This window comes from Armigeres subalbatus, chromosome 2 (assembly GCF_024139115.2).
Source record: "Armigeres subalbatus isolate Guangzhou_Male chromosome 2, GZ_Asu_2, whole genome shotgun sequence".
Classification (NCBI taxonomy): Eukaryota; Metazoa; Arthropoda; class Insecta; order Diptera; family Culicidae; genus Armigeres; species Armigeres subalbatus.
Genome location: NC_085140.1, coordinates 345,898,497 through 345,919,289, shown reverse-complemented (window position 1 = coordinate 345,919,289; position 20,793 = coordinate 345,898,497). Strand labels below are relative to the sequence as shown.

The 20,793-nt window shown below is 41.9% G+C and overlaps 3 protein-coding genes across 6 annotated transcripts in view; 1 reads left to right on the top strand and 2 right to left on the bottom strand.

Annotated features, from left to right (window-relative positions):
• LOC134212895 (inositol-pentakisphosphate 2-kinase) overlaps positions 1-20,793 on the bottom strand; it is a 507,776-nt gene that overhangs the window by 63,670 nt on the left and 423,313 nt on the right. For all 4 annotated transcript variants that reach the window (XM_062691194.1, XM_062691192.1, XM_062691191.1 and 1 more), the window contains one exon: positions 4,638-5,428. In XM_062691194.1, the coding sequence (XP_062547178.1) occupies positions 4,638-5,154 (517 nt within the window). In that variant the 5' untranslated portion in view covers positions 5,155-5,428. The remainder of the gene's footprint in view (positions 1-4,637; positions 5,429-20,793) is intronic.
• LOC134217036 (uncharacterized) lies at positions 6,123-6,987 on the bottom strand. Its single transcript, XM_062695792.1, has 4 exons — positions 6,894-6,987; positions 6,670-6,834; positions 6,445-6,603; positions 6,123-6,387 (listed from the first exon to the last, which is right to left on the bottom strand). The coding sequence occupies exons 1-4, from the start codon at positions 6,948-6,950 to the stop codon at positions 6,226-6,228; spliced, it is 543 nt and encodes a 180-aa protein (XP_062551776.1). The 5' UTR covers positions 6,951-6,987; the 3' UTR covers positions 6,123-6,225.
• On the top strand, positions 17,032-17,652 carry LOC134217035 (uncharacterized). Its single transcript, XM_062695791.1, has 2 exons — positions 17,032-17,412; positions 17,472-17,652. The coding sequence occupies exons 1-2, from the start codon at positions 17,044-17,046 to the stop codon at positions 17,631-17,633; spliced, it is 531 nt and encodes a 176-aa protein (XP_062551775.1). The 5' UTR covers positions 17,032-17,043; the 3' UTR covers positions 17,634-17,652.

The window sequence follows — 20,793 nt, the reverse complement described above, 5'->3', positions numbered from 1 at the left end:
CCTCTTGGCCAACCTGAGCGTTCAAATCTCCTATGATGATTTTGACGTCGTGGCTTGGGCAGCTGTCGTACTCACGTTCCAGCTGCGCGTAGAATGCGTCCTTATCATCATCAGTGGTTCCGGAGTGTGGGCTATGGACGTTGATTATGCTGAAGTTGAAGAACCGGCCTTTGATCCTCAACCTGCACATTCTTTCATTGATCGGCCACCACCCGATCACGTGTCTTTGCAGCGCCCATCACTATAAAAGCTGTTCCCAGCTCGTGTGTGTTTCCACAGCTCTGGTAGGCTGATTACATATAAACGTTCGCACCATTGATCCCTTCCAACAAACCTCCTGCAGCGCAACGATGCCGAATCCACGGTCCTTGAGCACATCGGCGAGTATGCGTGTGCTCCCGATGAAGTTGAGAGATTTGCAGTTCCACGAATCGAGTTTCCAATCGCTAGTCCTTTTTCGTCGCAGTGGTCTCCGCCGATGGTTCCGGTCCGTACTCTCTTGCTGATTATTCGTTGCGTAAGTTTTTTTAAAGGCCGGATTGCAGGGCCTGACTCCAAACCCCCTAAATTTCCGGAGGACCATTCTTTCTTATTTCCAGTGGACCATGGTGCACAGTTTCACTTAGAGTCCCTCGCTGGCACTCGGACGATGATCAGCCGCCCTAACATGGAAAATAGACGCTGTTTTGAGCCGCTCCTAACATGAGAACAGACGCTCAGTAAGATTTGCATTTCCGGAAAGGAGCAAACCCCCCCTTCCCTGTCAACATACGACCATAGTTTCCACCGGGGGTGGTTACCCGATCTTCTCTAAGGTTGCTCGTATCCCGGCCAGCACCACGGGTAGGATAGGGATAGAAGTTGCTCGGTGAGAGGCTAAGGACCGCGAGATGGGGTCTATTTTATTCCTTCAGGTACGCGGAGTACCAATGGTACGCTTTACCCAGCATTTTCCAACCTGGCGCATTAATACAATGCTTGATTAGAAATTTCCCAAAGAAATTCCACAGAAATAGAAATCTCGAAGATTTACATAAGAAAATTAAAAAAAACATGGGGTTGTTCCAAAGAATTACCCGAGGTAAAAATTCGACGACTGATTTCCAGAGAAAGTTGTGGAGAAGCTTTGTTTAGTATTTTTGGAGGGATTTACGGAGGAAGTTTCAAGGAATTTTAGAAGTATTCTCGATATGAGTCGTTGAATGTTACAGTAATTCCCGTAGCATTTCCCCAAATTTATCAAAGAAATTTCCTAAAAATTCTTTGAGTAAATCCCGAAGGAATTTTGGAAAAGAAAGCTCTGAGGTACATCCGAAATTAATCCAGGAAGATTTCCAGGTGTACCCTCAAAGTAAATCCCGAAGCATTCTCAAACGAAATTCATGGAAGAATTCCCGGTGAAATTTTTAGAGATCCCAAATGAATTCCTTCGCTTGCCCCAGGGGGTACCTCGAACAAAAATGCGTTATGGCGGTCGTATTACAATTTCAATCAAAACATACTGATAATAATAATGAAATAAAAATGTTAAAGTAATGTTAAAAATATGCTTCTGAAGTAAAATCTAGAATTTAAAGGTTTGAGAGGCATGAAGGTTTTTTTTTCCTAAAAGCTCAGTTGTTTCGTTGCAAGAAGATTAGAAGCATCCTTCTACGCTTCTCGGAAGCCTACTTCCAAGCAGCTCAAAGGCCTCCTTCAAGACGCTTGGAAGTCTCATTTCAACCGGCTCGGAAGCCTCATTTTGAGAGACTTGGAGGACTTCTTTCAAGAGGCCTGGATGCCTCTTTTCAAGAAATCCCTAAAGCCTCTTTTTATGTTGCCCGGAAAGCTTCTTTCAAAAGGACCGGAAGCCTCGTTTTAAGAGGCCCGGACGTCTCCTATGAAGAGACTTGGACGCCTCCTTTAAAGAGGCTCGGAAAAGTCCCTTCAACAGGCTTGGAAACCTCTTTCAAGAGGCTCGGAAGACACCCTTCAAGAGGCCCGGAAGTCTCCTTTAAGAAGCGCAGAAGCCTCGTTTCAAGTGACCTGGACGCCTCCTTTCAAGAGGCTTGGAAGCCTTCTTTTAAGAGGATCGAAAGCCTTCTTTCAAAAAGCTCGGAAGCCTCCTTTCAAGAGCCTCATAAGCCTGCTGCCAAGATGCTCGGAAGCGTCCTTTCAAAAGCTCGGAAATCTCTTTTCAAGTGGTTCGGAAGCCTCATTTCAGGAGGCTCGGAATCGTACTTTAAAAAGACTCAGAGGCGTCCTTTCAAGATGTTAGGAAGCCATCATTGAAGATGATCAGAAACCTGCCTTCAAGAGGCGCAAAAGCTTCCAATAGTGATAAAAGTCCTGAAGGAAGCTTGATGGTTATACTTAATGTGAGTTGGAAAGTTTCACGGAATACCGTGGAAGCACCATATTTGACGCAGGTCCAAACTTGGCGCACTTTTATATCAAATGATTCATTAAACTTATTTTAGCCAAAATATATCAAAGAACCAAGCTAGATGGATTTATTTGCTCCTCCTCTTTGTATATATGGCATAAAAAGCATATTATTGATGAAGAATCAACGTACCCGAATAAAATATATGGAAGTCATACTCATAATGCGTCAATTTTTTTCTTTCTTAGCCACAATGCTAAGGATCGAATGATCATTTTTTCACGCAAAATAACTTTTGTGAGAATCTTTTACCCCTACCTACAAACAGCTGAGCATTATGAGTAAGCTTTACCTTTTACGTTGAACATTGCAACATTCGAACGCATTTTTCAACCCAAAATGTTCTGCGTCAAATTAGGCTCACAATGCATTGTGATGTTCCTAATTAATCTTATCATACGAATAGACAAGGCAGTGCTAATAAACCTCAATAATAGTATTAGGAAAAGCAATATGTATTCATTAAGTTTTAACTAACTCTCAACTACTTTAAATATTAGTCAACATTGGATCATGCCACTAAGTGTCCAGCCCATGATAGTATGCCTTATGCTGCCTTCGATTTTGATGCGTTTATTTGACGCGTTTGTTACAGGTATTTGGTAATTATGCTGTTTTTATATGCTAGTGCTAGAATTCTTGCGAGAAAACAATATTTTAATATAAATTAGTATCATATAATTCAATTCACTTTCTTTGTACGAAATTCTAACAAACCAAAACAATGAACACATTTTCAATTTGTTACTCTGTCGCTTTCTTGTCGACTAGTCGCTTACTTGTCGCTACTAGTCGACTGAATATGAAATCAAACAAAAATATGGCTGCCTTTCTCATATAAGCTTCAGTTTATGTTAATAGTTTATTGAAAAAATGTATATAGATTGGCAGCTCATATTTTTTTAGATATATCTGCCGGTCACGTAACACTTGCAGATTGGTAGCTTCAATGTGGTTCTAAAAGCGTTCATATACAAGTTGCGTTTTCTGTATCCTTCTCAGTTTAGACAGAAGCTATATGAACTTCTCAGTTTATAGATTCAAAATTGCAGATTACCAAAGAAAGTTATGTTTTTATTACAAATACAACAGACCATGGTAGGCTGGTTATGTAATGAAATGTAAAAGTTAATTTTCCCGTAAATATATATTTTAACATGATTCTAACACCTAAATAAGAAGCATTTTGAATGATGTGCAGGGTTCATGAAACTAACAAAACACTTACATGCCACAGAGCATATAACTTGCAGAACAACTGAACAACTGAAATGCCTCTTTGTATAATTAATTAACTTTTTATTTTATATCGTACCAAGTTCTATTACACTGTCTGTCACTGTCTTTATATAATAAAAAAAAGGCATTTAATTGATTGAGTTTTAACATAGTTTTAAAGTGCGTCAAATTAGGAACAACTTTGCGTCAAATAAGGAACATAGTAAAATTAGTGCGTCAAGTTGGGCACCTCAAGTACTACGTAAAAACAGATTAAAAAACTAAGAAATAAACTTATATTTCGAAGTTTCATTATTTCTACACATTCTATAATAGTAGTAACCTCGTTATGCAGAATATTAAGCGAATCCATATTGGAATTATTTTTTAAATAATGATTCTGTTTAAAATTTTCTTAACTGCGTCAAATATGGTGCCTCCACGGTAATATAAATTTTTTACGTCCATTGTTCATATATCTTATGAGTTTCGCTTATTTTCATTTACAGCAAAAATAAGGAGTACCTCAATTTATACAAAAGTTCGAAGGGGTACCTCTCATGAAAAAGGTTGAGAACCGCTGGTATAGAAGGATGAAATACGCAACCCTATACACAACGAATAACGCACGCCATATGTTATGGCATTTTCTAAAAAAATGTTTCAACTGCAAACGCAGGCAATATCAAAGTTTTAGTATATCTGTGCTAAAAAGACCAGTTACATTGATGCAAGATGCAATCGCAAATCATTTCAGTCAGAAATGATATCAAAAGAAAAATATTATCAAGTTCAATGATAGCTACATAATTCCTATCCAATAATAGATACCACTGCCCTTTTCCCAGACTATTAATTTTAACAAATTCCAGACAACTCGTCTACAAACAACTTCAATACACAAAGCCGGCATTAAAACTAATCAGACCAATAACGAGATAGAAGGTGGCTTTCCCGAGCCTTGAATAAAATAACACCATCCGTTGGCACTCACCTTTTCCATCCGGATAGCTGATGGCAGTTTTTCTCAGCCGCAGTACCCGATGATCGTCCATCAACGAGAGAACGATATTGGCATTGCCCTCGGCCCGATACGCCAGCCGGCTTTCGTCAATCACCTCGACGTGTCCGCCGTCTTGCTCATCCCGATCAGTCTCGTCGGAAGAAATAAATCGATATTCATCGCACTTCTCCACCAGTTCATGATAGTCTGACTGCTGCTCTTCTTCGTTGTCATCCTGGTCGTCACCGTAGCGCATCGGACGAATTCCCCTACAACAAATGAGCCGCCCTAGCTGCAGGGACGTCTCGTCATCGGTATCGTTCCTTGGTGGTGATCCGGAATAATCGTTTCGATGGGTACAATATTTGGTCACAGCTCGATCCAGCATTGTGCCAGATTGGTAGCAGTAGCTTCCATAGTTCGTATTCAGCTTTCCCATGCTGGTGTCAATGGAGGGGCACCGTTGTAACTGACGCGAAGGCTTGACCTCCCTAGCTGTGACTCGCATTCGTGGCGAATCAATTGCTTACTGCTGTCAATAAGTTACTAATGGGTAGACACAGTCAGCCGTCACGAATGCTCCCTTCTCCGTTACCTGCAGAGAACGAGCGTACTTTCACAGCGCCAACACAAATGTGTCATACCCGATGACTACCATACTTAAATGTCTTCAACTTGACGCATGTTTCTTTTGCTGCATTAGTTACTCGATCAATTTCTACGTAGTTTGTCTGCTGCGGGCTGCCGTATGTTGCTTACGATGAAAGCGTGCGCTTGTTTATCTGCAAGGAGACGAAACGAAAATATTGATATTAAATAAACTGAGGACACTTCAAGTCGAAAAATGGTCGAAATGAATGCACAAACTAACTTTAAAGATTCTATGATATGTGGGGTGTCGAATGAATGTGATTTTTGACTCCCGCAGGTTTTGGTACTACGAGCAACGGAAATTTGAACAGCGTAATGGATGTGTTTGCTGACGTATCCATAATCTTATCAACAATATGTGACAATTAGCAATACGGTGTTGGAAATCCAAATAAAACGTGACTTATCACTCTAATGGGCGTTGATGCGTTGAAGATATATTTTTACGAGGAGTAATAAACCCAAACGTTAAGTTGGGTTGACTTAAACATTTTATTGATTGATATGTTTTCAAGATTATATTTTTTAGTTACTCATTTTTTGCTCATACTTCCACTGGAAAGTCTGAAACTTTGAAGCAGCTTCCTAGCTGACCAACTAATTTAAACTAAACAGTACTGATCATCTAGTTCTCTTCATTTTCAACGATACCGAAACATCATTAAAGAAAAAAGATTTTTGGGTTTGCTAAGCCTTCTACTGACGGGTTATTTTTTATTTCGAATTTGATAACGTTTAAAATTACAATGTCTTATTTAGTAAAGAAAAAGTTACCAGTTTTATTTTCAAAGCATATATTTCACTAATCGAAAATACCAAGGCTGAACAACTTTTAAAATGAGAGTGCTATGTTCTGAAAACATGATTTATTTTCGAAGACAACATCATTATGTATTTTTCCAAATATTTACAAAGATAATTGATTACCCTACACCTCAACGACGGAAGCCGTCAGTGTGGTACACTGCTTCTGTACGTTCCCTTTACTCTTGCGTTCAATTTCAATAAAGAATTTCCAGTCACCCGCGAACGATGACGGTAAATCTATCCCAAAACTACCGACTTGAATGCTCGAAAGGGTTTCGAAGTGCTGCAACGAAATCAAATACAATAGTTGATACGAAACTGACATCTACGGCTACCATACTCCAGCCTTGTAAGGGCACCGCTTCTGGCGGAAGTGGCGGGTCACAGCGAACCAAGGTTCCATCGGAGACATCAATTTGAGGCACAGATTCGTTTCGGTACGACTTATTTCGCCCGGTATCCAAGTTCCTCGCTCCAGACGCATCGATCGAAAATTAAGCTGCAGTGAACCAATCACTTGATTGAGCATTTAATCTTTATATGGGCAATGTTATAATCAGTTTACCTGTAACGGTGGAGCAAAATCTTCGATGAAACCCACCTTTCCGGCGATACGCATGCTGGTACCCTCTATGGGTATAAACTCGATTAGGGAGAAATTAATTGCAACCATAGGCACATCCGCAGAACACAGGTCAAAATCATCATTCAATTCGAATACAAACTTTGCCTGTTTGAAATGGATTGATAAACATAAATCCAGCACAAAAATATTAAAGCTCCAGTTACCTCAGTTAAATACCTTAGTAAGGTAAGAAACAATAAATAATTTGCAAATATTAACATACTGGATCACTTCTGCTACGTACAATCCAAATTGATCAATGGAGAACGAATGACCCCATGGATCGTTTCTAGAAGGTGTATACAAATTGCATGACCAACCTAGAGTAAACATGTTTGCTTCGTTGCAAATAATCAATCACATGCATCATATTGATGTAGCCTAATGAGTATTTACTTGTGGTTCACAATATTTTCATGCATCTCTAACCAAATGGAATGATACGTATCTCAATTAGTACGAAAGCCACAATTTTACATTTATTGTCCGTTTCACAAAACGACCGAGGAAACCTAAATCATAAAGTAAATGTGATCGAAATCAGTCTACAAGCCCACGAGTCATTCAGTATGGGAAAACTTGAATCTGAGATATAACAAACGTTAAGCCAGTTTGTCCCATCTTGGAAATGATCGCATATCAATCCCATTATTATATTAGTACTAAAAAGGTTTTAACCCTGCGACAACTGACCTATGTTACTAAATTAATAATATTCATTGCCACCACCATTGAAAAAAAAATCGATTTTATAAGGAGAAGCTTTTGGGAAAAAAACTATGATTTTTCAATAATTCCGAAATGCAATGTTCAGTCGGGCCAATAGCTTATCAATAGCAAACAATGAGACCACATTCCCCGACGAATCGAGTATTGTCTTCAAATTTTGTACACATACAAACATGCAGACATCATCTCAGTTCGTCGTGCTGAGTCAATCGGTATATAACACTATGGATCTCCGGGCTTTCTATCAAAAGTTTTTTTTTCATTTCATTTCATTTATTTAGTTTACAACTAAACAGATAACACTGAATCAACAATTTGACGCCACAGTACACGGTTCGAGCCCGCATCTCTCCATCCTCGAATGCGACCCACGCTCGCCAAGTCGTTTTGCACTTGGTCTGCCCACCTCGCTTGCTGCGCTCCACGTGGTCTCGTACCTGCCGGATAGGAAGCCATCTTTGCAGGGTTGCTGTTGCATACCCTGCCCATCGTACCCTTCCGGCTTTAGCTACCTTCTGGATACTAGGTTCGCCGTAGAACTAGGCGAGCTCGTGATCCATACTTCGCCGCCACACACCGTCTTCTTGCACACCGTCAGAGATGGCCCGTCTCTCGAATACTCCAAGTGTTTGCAAGTCCTCCTCGAGCATTGTCCATGTTCCATGTCCGTACAGGATTACCTGTCTTATCATGACACATTTAGTGCGGTGGTGAATCTTTTTTGACCGCAGTTTCTTCTCTCCACAGATGCTGCGCCTTCGTATTTCACGACTAACTATGTTATCAGCCATTAGCAAGGATCTAATGTAGGCAAATTCCTCGACCACCTAGAAGGTATCCCCGTCTATCGTAATACTGCTTCCCAGGCGGGCCCTGCCGCGCTCGGTTCCGCCTACAAGCATGTACTTTGTCTTTGACGCATTCACCACCAGTCAACTTTTGTTGCTTCACGTTTCAGGCGGGTGTACAGCTCAGCCACCTTTGCAAATGTCCGGCCGATAATGTCCATGTCATTCGCGAAACAAATAAACTGACTGGACCTCTTGAAAATCGTACCCCGGCTGTTACTTCTCCGCATGACACTTTCTAGCGCAATGTTGAACAACAGACACGAAAGTCCATCACCTTGTTTTAGTCCCCGGTGCTATTCTGACGAACTGGAGTGCTCTCCTGAAATCTTCACACAGTTTTGTATACCATCCACCGTTGCTTTGATCAGTCTGGTAAGCTGGCTATACTGTCGTATGCCGCCTTGAAATCAATGAACAGATGTTGCGTTGGGACCTAGTATGCACGGCATTTTTGAAGGATTTGCCCTACAGTAAAGATCTGGTCCGTTGTCGAGAAGCCGGCTTGATAACTTCCCACGAACTCCCAATTCACTAATGGTGACAGACGACGAAAGATGATCTGGGATATTACTTTGTAGGCGGCTGGCTGCTTTGACTGTATTCCAGCAGTCCTCAAGACGGAGCCCTATCGAGCTCACCCTCTTCCGGCAACGCTGCCTCGAGATGCTACGCGTATGCAGTGGCGACATCAGGTTGCTTCAGTCGCTCTAAGTCGTACCGCGGCGGTCGTCTGTACCGAGCATTGTTGATGACGGATAGTTTTGATTCGTTGTAAGCTTATAATAAATTGTTGTGAGCTTAATTTCTTAACATGTCCGTTTTACCCACACGCTAGTCCATTTCACCAGCATACCTTTTAACCGGGATTTTTTCATCCTGATTTTCATTGTCATAAAAATTACAAAATCTGATTGTTCTCCACTAAACTGACTTCAAGCCATAGTAGTGCTTCAGTTTAAGATTCACGTAGGTGGTTTAGGTCCGCAATATAACAACGTTTTCCATGTGAAAATGACGTGATTCCTTAGGGTGTCCATATTACCCCCAGCCCCCTACTGAACGTATTCCTCCCAAAACTACACTTCAATACCAAATTTTCAAAACGAAGATTCAAACATCGATTTATCGAATCTGAATGCACTCCCACGCAAACCAACACCACCAACAGGTAGCCGAAGCCTTCACTTATGTATTGATGGTGTTGGTTTGCGCGGGACTGAGTGCTCTCAGATTCAACAAAACGACGTTTGAATCTTTGTTCACAAAAGCAGATAAGTCTTTTGAAAATTTTGTATTGACTTTTGAACCCTTTGGCTCCCTTGTTTGTGCCGGTTAGCACACAGCAGCCTTGAGCCCCTAAGACCTTCATACCTTTCTTGTGATATCCAGCAGACACTCGCCCGGGGCGGTGCACAGTGGGACCAATTCCAAAAAGACGGTCATAAATGTTAGAAGTTAATGAAATGGTCTAGCAGGCTACATATTGTGATTTTTCATTGAATAGATGGTTCATCTTCTCGGCATCACGGCTAAAGTACAACTATGGGAGTGAGAGGTGGGGCACCAATCGTCGCAAGCACGCTATAGTACTCTAAGACAACGTGCTTGCACCAAGTGGTGCCACATCAAATATCAATGGCTGGCGCCGCCAATGCACTGTAGAGTTCTCTTTCTATGAGCATTTCCACAAGTATTTAATTACCGATTCCAGCCGCCTCTCCGCAGTGCTAACGATTTTTTTATTGTTGGAAATTGAAAACATATGGAATAGGTTTTGTTTCGTTCCTAAACAAAGTAAAGCTGTAGAGGCGCAAGTTGTTACTTGATATTACGATTCATGTGAAAAACTTATGATATTTTTATAGAGTAAGTTTGGAAAATTAGAAGTAAGGGATAAGATAAAATCCTCTCCCTAAATTATCCATTGCGACTAAGCATAACATGACTTGATAGTCTATCCTACTTTCATTATCAATATTTTCAAAATCTCAGAGCGCAGGAGCCTGTAAGCGCTTATGATCACGTGGGATTTCCTTAACAAAATTATGCGTAAGACAAGAACAAATGGTGCTAGGGGGCGTACACTTATGGGGGAGGAGGGTGGCTTCTGTCGTTTTCTTACGCACCATGTAAATAAAAAAAAACATTTAAGTATGAAATAAACCTTACATGAGGGATGGGGGAGTCTAAAACCCCAGAAAGAAATGCTCACGTAATAAGTGTATGGCCCCTAGACAATTTTAAGCTGATGTCACACCATTGCATTGGGGCAAATGAGAAGTAAAAAGAGAAGTAAAAACAAATTGTGCGTTGCTATTATTTATTTATTCAGACTAAGGCCGAAGCGGCCTGTGCGGTATATAAGAGTCTTCTCCATTCGGCTCGGTCCATGGCTACACGTCGCCAACCACGCAGTCTACGGAGGGTCCGTAAGTCATCTTCCACCTGATCGATCCACCTTGCCCGCTGCGCACCTCGCCTTCTTGTGCCCGTCGGATCGTTGTCGAGAACCATTTTCACCGGGTTACTGTCCGACATTCTGGCTACGTGCCCGGCCCACCGCAGTCGTCCGATTTTCGCGGTGTGAACGGTGGATGGTTCTCCTAACAGCTGATGCAACTTGTGCTTCATTCGCCTCTACGTACCGTCCGCCATCTGCACCCCATCATAGATGGCACGCAGCACTTTCTTTCGCAAGCTCCAAGTGCGCGTTGGTCCCTCACGAGCATCGTCCCGGTCTCGTGTCCGTAGAGGACTACCGGTCTGATGAGCGTTTTGTAGATTGTCAGTTTGGTACGGCGGTGAACTCTATTCGATCGGAGCGTCTTTCGGAGTCCAAAGTACGTACGATTTCCAGCCACTATGCGCCTCCGAATTTCTCTGCTGGTGTCATTTTCGGCAGTCACCAGTGAGCCCAAGTACACAAATTCTTCTACCACCTCGATTTCGTCACCACCGATGCAAAATCGCGGTGGGTGGCTCACATTGTCGTCTTGAACCTCTTCCTATCATGTACTTTGTCTTCGACGTGTTGATGACTAGTCCGATCCGCTTAGCTTCCTCTCTTCAGTCTGATGTGAGGCTTCTCCATCTTCTCAAAGTTACGTGCCATAATATCTATGTTGTCGGCGAAGCCAAATAGCTGGACGGACTTATTGAAAATTGTACCACTCGTGTTAATCCCTGCTCTTCGTATTACCCCTTCCAAATCGATGTTGAAAAGCAGACACGAAAGACCATCACCGTAACCCTCTACGGGTTTCGAAGGGACCTGAGAATGCCCCTGAAACTCGAACTAAGCACATCACTCGATCCATTGTCGCTTTGATCAAGCGTGTCAGTTTATCCGGAAAACCGTGTTCGCGCATTAGCTGCCATAGCTGGTCCCTGATCGATTGTATCATATGCGGCTTTGAAGTCGATGAATAGATGATGTGTGGGTGCACGTTGTATTCGCGGCATTTCAGCAGTATTTTCTGGCGAATGGCGAACACCTGGTCCGTGGTGGAGCGTTCGCCCATAAAACCCGCCTGGTACTGCCCCCACGAACTCCCCTAGCAGTTGGTGCTAGTCGACGGCATAAAATTTGGGAGAGTACCTTGTATGGCGGCGTTCAGCAATGTGATTGCGCGGTAGTTGCTACAATCTAGCTTATCACCCTTTTTGTAGATGGGACACGACACCTTCCATCCACTCCTGCGGCAAAATTCCTCCTCCCAAATCTTGGGACCTTCTTGACCCAGTGCAGCGCCTTCCAGCCAGTGCCTCACCACCACCGTGTTTAAATAGCTCTCCTGGTAGTTGGTCAACCCCCCAAGGGCTTTGTTGTTCTTCAGCCGGCCAATCTCCTCCTGGATTTCCTGGATATCCGGAGCCGGTAAAATTATGTTCTGCGCGCGTTCTCCCAGTTCCACCACCATACCGCCATCTTCGTCTGCCACATCGTCATTCAGCTGTTCTTCTTCGTAGTGCTGCTGCCACCTTTGGATCACCTCACGCTCGTTCGTATGAAGGTTCCCGTTTATGTCCTTGCACATATCAGGCTGTGGCACGTGACCCTTACGTGAACGGTTTAACTTCTCATAGAACTTTCGTGTGTTATTAGCGCGTTACAGTTGCTCCGTCTCTTCACGGTCTCGATCTTCCTGTTGACGCTTTTTCCTCCGGAAAATCGAGTTTTGTCTATTCCGCGCCTGTTTATATCGTGCCTGTTCGCCCTCGTGCGGTGTTGCAGCAATCTCGCCCATGCTGCATTCTTCTTCTCTTCTACTAACTGCTCACATTCGCCGTCATACCAGTCGTTTCTCTGATCCGGGGGCACCGTGCCAAGTGCAGCGGCTTCGGTGCTACCAATGGCGGATCGAATATCTCTCCAGTCATCTTCAGGAGAAGCTGCGCCTAGCTGCTCTTCCGTAGGGAGGGAGTGCCACTTCCAATTGCTGTGCTTATACTTGGGCTAGTCTTCCGTTGTGTAAGCGCCCAATGTTAAGCCGCGGCGCACATAGCCGCGGTATTTTCGCAATCTGGCCGGAATAAATTATTTTATCTCTCAAACTGCTGTATTTCACCTTATTTTATGATACTGTGATGATTATTTAGCTGGAATATCAGTTTTCTTTATTTTCACTTTTTGACCCATGTGCTTTACCCTTTAAAACCCTGAAAAACATTGATAATTTCAATTAATTCGTTCTCGTCATCGCTTTTACCGAAATCAGTGCAACTCTATGTGTTTGCAAGGGGAAACATAGAGCTAAACGATGGTGTCATGGAAATTGCTTTATGACTCTTCCTCTTTTCATAGGGATGTTGAATGTATGATATAGGTCATAAATGACTTAAATACAGTACCAAACTAAAAACATCCGCTTTCAAAATGGCGCAAATTTGCGCAAGATTTTTCTTCGGGACCCTAAAATATAGACATAAATGCGTCCTCTCTATACTGAAATATTACCGAATATCATCGGATAAGTGTTTTATGCTTATTTTAAATATGAGGAACATTAACTAGTTTTAGCTCGAAAATGGACTTCGAATTACTCTTTTGTATTTCTGTTCAGTATCATTCATTCTTGTCAAAAAAACGTTTACATGATACTATTTTGCCTACTTTTTCATGGTATGTACTGATCTGTGGATTACAGTGACAAATATTTGACCACAATAAAATATACCGAAGGTAATCAAATTCAACAGAGAAAACCGGTAATTTCCTCAATGAAAAACATCTAACTTTCTAGAAGTGTAGTGGTAAAACTTTAAATCTAAATAGAAAACCTAGTACTATGAGTGGATCGTCTACTATTCAGAGAAGTTTGAGACATTTTTAGACTGCTCTAGGACAATTTTGAAAATTTAACTTTATTCCGGCTAGAATGGCGAAATAATTTCCATGTGCGGCGTCCGACTTCGACGTGTGTTGTACACGGTCGAGAGTTTTGAGCGCAGGCATACTGCAACGAGGTAGTGGTTGGATTCAATATTCGCACTGCGGTAAGTGCGGACGTTCGTGATGTCGGAGAAGAATTTACCGTCGATTAGAACGTGGTCGATTTGGTTTTCCGTTTCTTGGTTATGTCCCTAGCAGCACACATGTTCCAAATGGCTTACTGCAACTCATATGTGACCAGATTTAGTCACAATTAAGTTGCTGCAACCATTTTTGTCTGAGTTGTGCTGCTCGAGGTGATCTCCATGTGGCCTTGTGGATATTTTTGCGGGGAAAGAAGGTGCTTCGGACTACCATTCCGCGGAAGGCTGCAAAGTTTATGCATCGTTGGTCGTTGTCATTCAATCCGGTATGCAGACTATCCGGTCCGATGACCGGTCTATACATTTCCTCCCTTCCTACCTGAGCGTACATGTCACCGATGACGATTTTGACGTCCCGCAGTGGGCATCCATCGTATGTCTGCTCCAGCTGCGCATAGAACGCTTCTTTCTCGTCGTCGGATCTCCCTTCGTGTGGGCAGTGCTTGTTGATGATGCTATAGTCGAAGAAACGGCCTTTTATCCTCAGCTTGCACATCCTTGCGTTGATTGGCTGCCACCCAATCACGCGTTGGCGCATCTTACCCAGCACTATGAAGCCGGTTCCCAGCTCGTTGGTGGTGCCACAGCTTTGGTAGAAGGTAGCCGCTCGATGCCCGCTTTTCCACACTTCCTGTCCTGTCCAGCAAATCTCCTGCAGCGCCACGACGTCGAAGTTGCGGGGATGTAATTCATCGTAGATCATCCTGTCGCAACCTGCGAAACCTAGCGACTTGCAGTTCCATTTTCCAAGCTTCCAATCGTGATCCTGTATGCGTCGCCTAGACATTTGCCGATTATATCGTGTCGCTTTACTCTTATATTGTTCGTAATGATTGGTTTTCCAGGCGGCTTATTGGGCCTGCGCAAACCTCCTGTCTCGTCGGAGGGCCGTCGTGTCAGGACTGTTTAGCGTCCCACCTAACACCAGGACTTGGGCTCGTGCGCTTTGAGCGGCACACGGTCGCTTTGGTGGCGCCTACTTGTGGATACATGCAGCTTTTTATAGAAGTTTAACAGGGCCCACTGTCAAACCCCACCACATCCTAGGCAAGCCCCACAACTCGCAGATGGCCTGGGGAGGGATCGTCAAGCCCTTGGACATAGTCCCTGCTGCCTCCAGCAGCCCTGTCCCTGTGCGTTGCTGCACTTATCAAAATTGATTGGCAAGACCAAAAGGACCACTGTCAGTAAAACCGAAATAACTGAGCGGGCGGAGGGTGGCGGAACCTAATTTCATCAGGATTGGATTCCTGACAAAAAAATGAAGCTTCAGTGTGAATTTCATTGATGGGTACCGATGGGTACCCTTTTGAATTTGACAATGAATACAGCAAGAAGATAATACACTAATAATTTTATACATAATAAAGACCGATTACTTACTGCACGATTAAAAATAATTTACGAACGTTTAAGCGTGGCTTTATTAGTTTTAGGGCTACACTTTGTATTAGTGCCAAATATAATAGGTTTGGAAGATGTATACGTTGTGGCCGACATAATGAAGCAGTAAGATAAATGTTACAAGATTTATCAGAATGAAAAATCGACAACATGCTCAACTTGTATAGACTGTAAAAGTAAGATCCACCCGAATAAAATGACTCAAAACTATGTTTACATGATCTTCAAGTATTCTACTAACACCATTGATCAACCTATATTCGGCTATTACTCTTACTGGTCAGCCATCATTGTTAGTTGGGCTATTCAGCCAAACGACTTTTTCGGCCAAGTAACCAGTTGTCCATTTCGACAAATGATATTTTCGCCAGATACATTTCGGCCTAATGATTTGTTCGACCAAATGACATATTTCTCCAAACAATTTTCGTACCTGTGGCCTTCGGCCGAATGACCTTCGTAACAACGACCCTTTCCGTACGAATGTCACTTGTCGAATAACATATTAAGCCGAGTGTAATCCTGCCGAATTCCATATCAATATTATCGGGATTGATCGCCGTGCCAGAGAAAAGACTTTTGTCCCTTTTAAGAAGGATACAGCGATAATTTGACTCACGATCAATACCAGCAAAACAAAGAAGCTGAGGGCGCTGAACTCCAGTGGATACTCCATTCGATCGAAAAGGAACTGTAGCCCATCACCCTAGCAATACAGTTGCAGAAACTCTTATATGGCACGATTCGGTTGTATATAAGTTACAGAAGCCCATCTATGATAAGTGTACTGCTCGGGCAAGTATCAAGAAAGTACCTTGATCAACTGTTAATAATCATTGTTGTGACAGTTTTTCATTGGCTTGAATGAAACCCTTTCGATAGCAGTGTATTACACACAGCTTCAAAGCTGGAATTTATTTCCAATTAAAAACTTTAAAATATTATATATAAAGTTACTTACAATCTAGTTTCCAATTCAATTTGCAAGCCGCCGAATTCATCACAACTGCACTCTACATTTTCTTAGCACATTCAATTTGCAGTGTTGCTAGTTTCACAAATCCTATCAACTTATTTTAACAATCATAAAAATCCATTCAACATCCCTAATATCAAAAAGTTCTTTCTTTGGAATATCTGGCAGTCACACATCTGCAAATCTGCAAATGTATCTGAGCTCAGGAGCCTCTAATAAATAACGAAGATTTTTCGATAAAATTCATATGTTGCAACAATCTAGCACTACTGGTGTTCGTGGAATAGAATCATAAATACAAATAATAAATGACTGAACAATAGGCCATATTCCGTGATTTCGTGGCATCAACACGTGAATTATGGGATTTGCACCTTTCAGAGGGACATCACATAGACTAACCGGTAAGGGCAAGGTATTAGCAAACCGGAAGTGTCGCGTTCGATTCTCGGTCCGGTCCTATCACTATCCTTTCAGGTTAGAAATTTTCACAACTTCTCTGGACAATGTTTATCATTATGTATTGTTTGGCATTTAAAGCTCTCAATTGGTAACTTTGAGAGTGCATTTGAAACACTAAATAAAGAGTGAATTACAGATCCATAAGCAGCAATAATCTTGCGAAAACACGAAAAGGAAAGATGAAGAGCTTTTATCACATGCAATGAAAAAACTCAAACATTTGAGCAGGCCTTAGCTCATTTGGAATGTAATTCCGCGCAAAATCAAGTAATGTAAAGAAGAACGAAAAACCGGCTATAAATGCGCTTGGAAAGCAAGGTCGACAAAAGTAAACGAGCTCGCAGAATTCTCGTCAACATGTATCAAGTGTATTCGTGTATATGGCTGTTGCTTTCGGCCCAAATCCTGGCTATTCGTTTATCCGTGGATGTGCACGGCTACACCAATTGTCCAGGCTATCCGCCCGCGATAGATTTTTCCAATCTGGACTTTATCCTAAACAATGATGGTGACATAATAATAAACGGGAGCTTCACCGTGCTCAAGGACGTGACGGATCCTTTACCGATGTATCTCTACTCGAAACGGTTCGAACGAGGCGAATGGCGAGAAGGCTTCGGTAGCAGACACGTGGAGAATTTTTGTCAAACTTTGAATACGAAAACCGAAATTTGGTACCCTGTTATGAAGTACCTTCGTAAGCAGAGCTGTCCGTTTCCGAAGGGGGTAAGAACTAAATTTACGTGACTCGATCAGTGACTAATAAAAAGTTTTGGTATCTTCAGTACGTGGCCAAGTTTGACAACTTCAAGTACGGATCGTTGCCTCTTATCATTCCGCCAAACTTCATCGGAGAATGGGCAATCTACATGGAGCATCGTGACGTTACAAAGCAGAAGGAGCCCCTGGATTGTGCAATGCAGTATTTGACTGTGTATGAAGTATAGACAACTCTCATTTCGTTGGTTTGGTCGAATAGAAGAATAAAATGTAAGACTTTTATGAAAAAATAAACATATGATGAAAATGATAGTTGTTTTTTTGAAAAAATATTATTTCTTCATTGTCATTACATCACCCACTGACTTGGACTTCACCGCCTCGCAGCTTAGTGTTCATTAAGCATTTCCACAGTTATTATCTGCGAGGTTTCTAAGCCAAGTTACCATTTCTGCGTACGTATATCATGAGGCTAACACGATGATACTTTCATGCCCAGGGAAGGCGAGACAATTTCCGAACCGAAAATTGACCGGGAATCAAACCCAGCCATCCTCAGCATGGTTTTGCTTTGTAGCCGCGCATCTTACCACACGGGTAAGGAGGGCTCCATGAACAAAATATTACTAGAACACAGGAGTTCGAGATCTAGAAAGCCAAAATATATGTGGATTGATGGGTCCGAGAAAACCATTTTAGTAACATCGATGGATTTATTTTGGTTTTATAGCATACTTGAAGAAAAAAATTCTGTCTCCAAGAGCAGTATAAAACCATAATTGTTACTTGGGGCATCGACATAGGAAGAGATATTGAGATATGGAACATCAAAATGGAAAGAATCGACAGGAGTTTTATAGGATCTGAAAATGATAGAAATAGTATCTGTCAGTCGCATATTTCTACATAAATATCTGCAAATGTTTCTGCCTTTCAAAATCCAAATGTGAAACAATGCAGTGCGACTGCTGTTCGTGGAATAGAATAATAAAAACCAGTAATGATTTTCATGATATCAACGCGTGGATATGCACGTGAGACGTGCGGTGCACCTTTCTGGAGGCCTCAAATAGCACAATTGGTAGGAACAAGGTTTTAGCAAGCCGGTCTTTTCGGGTTCGATTCCAGGTTCATTTCCTCCAGGTTGAAATTTTCTACGACTGCTTTGGTCAAATACCAAACAATATACAAATTCATCGTACATCAAAAGTTTTCTATCGGAGTGCATCGAAATCATTTATTTCAGAATGAATCATAAGCACTAAAAAGCTTGTAGAAAGCTTAGAAAACAGATAAGCTTCTATTGTTTCAACCCATTCAAGAAAAAGTTCAATCTTTGAATTAAAACAGTATACAAAAACTACGGATAATAAGCTCGTAAAAACAGGCGTCAGCTCACTTGGAATGTAATCCCGTGAAAAATAAAACCATCTAAAGAAGAACAGCAGAACATGCTATAAATACGCTTGCAAAACAAGTTAACGGAATCGCAGAATTCTCGTCAACATGTATCAAGTATATTCGTGTGTATGGTTGTTGCTTTTGACCCGAATTCTTGCTTTTCGTTTATCCGTCGATGTGCTTGAGTACACCACTTGTCCAGGCTATCCGCCCGCGATAGACTTCTCCAATCTGGACTTCCACCTAAACAATGCTGGGAACATCATTGTGAACGGGAACTTCACCGTGCTTAAGGACGTGACAGATCCTTCACCGGTGTATTTCTACTCGAAACGTTTCGAACGTGGCGGATGGCGAGAAGGTTACCAGCGGCAGGTGAAGAATTTTTGTGAAACTTTGAATACCAAAACCGAAATTTGGTACCCTGCAATGAAGTACCTCGGTAAGCAGAGCTGTCCGTTTCCAAAAGGGGTGAGCGCATTGTTGATGTGACTTGATGAGTGACTAATGAAAGGTTTGGGTTTCCACAGTACGTGGCCAAGTTTGATAACTTCAAGTACGGATCATTGCCTCTTATCATTCCGCCACACTTCATCGGAGAGTGGGCAATCTACATGGAGTTTCGTGACATTACAAAACAGAAGGAGCCTCTGGATTGCGTAATGCAGTATTTGACTGTTCATGAAATATAGTTATATGTTGTCATTATGTTCTGTGTCTGTTCTGTTCTGGTTTGATGGAAGTATCAAATAAAAAAATTGACGAAAAGGATTTTAAGTAGTGTATGATTAAGGTATAATAAATGAAACGTTTTCGTGAAGATTGTCACTTCAAATTTATGAAGTTCGATAGCCATATAGAAATTTAAAAAAAATTACCAAAATTGTGCAGAACTTTTAAGTAATTAAAAAAAATAAGGGAAACCGATCGGTATTTCAACAAAAAAAATGGATTTTTGAGGAAATTCCTTTGAATTGTCCATAAGAAATTCTTTAGAAATTCAATGGAAAATTAAAAAGAGGAAGTGTCGTTTGTCCAACAATCGTTTGGCCGAATAGTACGTTAAGTCGAAAATCATCAAGCCGAATAGTATTTGACCGAAATGAACTTTTGAGCAAAATGTTTAAACAATGGATACAGTTTGGGCAAAAATTTCATTTCGCCAAAGCGACATGCGGCCGAATTGGTAATTTGGCAGAAGAAGCACTCTTCTCTAACACGTCGTTTGGCTGAAATGTTCGTTTGGCCGAATAGGTTATAAGGTCGAAATGGTTGTTTGACAGAAATGGCCATTTTGTCGAAAATGTCATTTGGTCCAACGGCCAAATCTTGATTACCGAACCGGTAATATGGTTGAAAATTTCCACCTGTTGGGCCAAATGGCCTTTCTGCCAAACAACTTTTTGGCCGAACGGCTTTTTCGGGCAAATGGTCAGTCGGCCGAACGACATTTTCAGCCGTATGTCCATTTCAGCTAAATAAAATTGTCGGCCAGATGGGATTTGGCCATTCTTCAAGGTGCAGCCCCGCGCAAATGTTTATCCGTGCTGCCGCACTCGAATGAACATTCGCTTCGGGTTCGAACGTGCACTCGGAAAAATGAGCATGAACTCGAGCGTAGGCTGGATGCTCATGTTTTTGCACCCGCGCTCACAGCAGCGCTCCGAACATTGATGTTTTTCAGCGCGGCTGTGAAGCGGCTCGCTTTGAGCTTTCGTACATACCGCGGCATCGGTTACCAATCAACAGACATTGCTTGGTTGGCTGAAACTTAGCATTTTGAAGTGTTGAAACTTTCTGGTTTTTCCATATAATTGAATTTCAATGGTTCGATGATACTTTGTTCGTAAAAGTACAGGAAAGACTTATTTATCTTCTTATTATGCGCGTAGATATTTGAAATATCCTCAATGACAGAGTAAAAGGACATTCCACCGAGAAAACTTATAAGCTTTTAATATGGAAGATCCCAACCCCGTACTTCTA

Coding starts and splice junctions, on each gene's coding strand:
- LOC134217035 (XM_062695791.1), top strand. CDS start 17,044: ATGTATCAAGTGTATTCGTGTATATGGCTGTTGCTTTCGGCCCAAATC. Junction 17,413..17,471: donor GCTGTCCGTTTCCGAAGGGG/GTAAGAACTAAA, acceptor TGGTATCTTCAG/TACGTGGCCAAGTTTGACAA.
- LOC134217036 (XM_062695792.1), bottom strand. CDS start 6,950: ATGTTAATATTTGCAAATTATTTATTGTTTCTTACCTTACTAAGGTAT. Junction 6,835..6,893: donor TACTAAGGTATTTAACTGAG/GTAACTGGAGCT, acceptor CATTTCAAACAG/GCAAAGTTTGTATTCGAATT. Junction 6,388..6,444: donor GGTGCCCTTACAAGGCTGGA/GTATGGTAGCCG, acceptor ATTTCGTTGCAG/CACTTCGAAACCCTTTCGAG.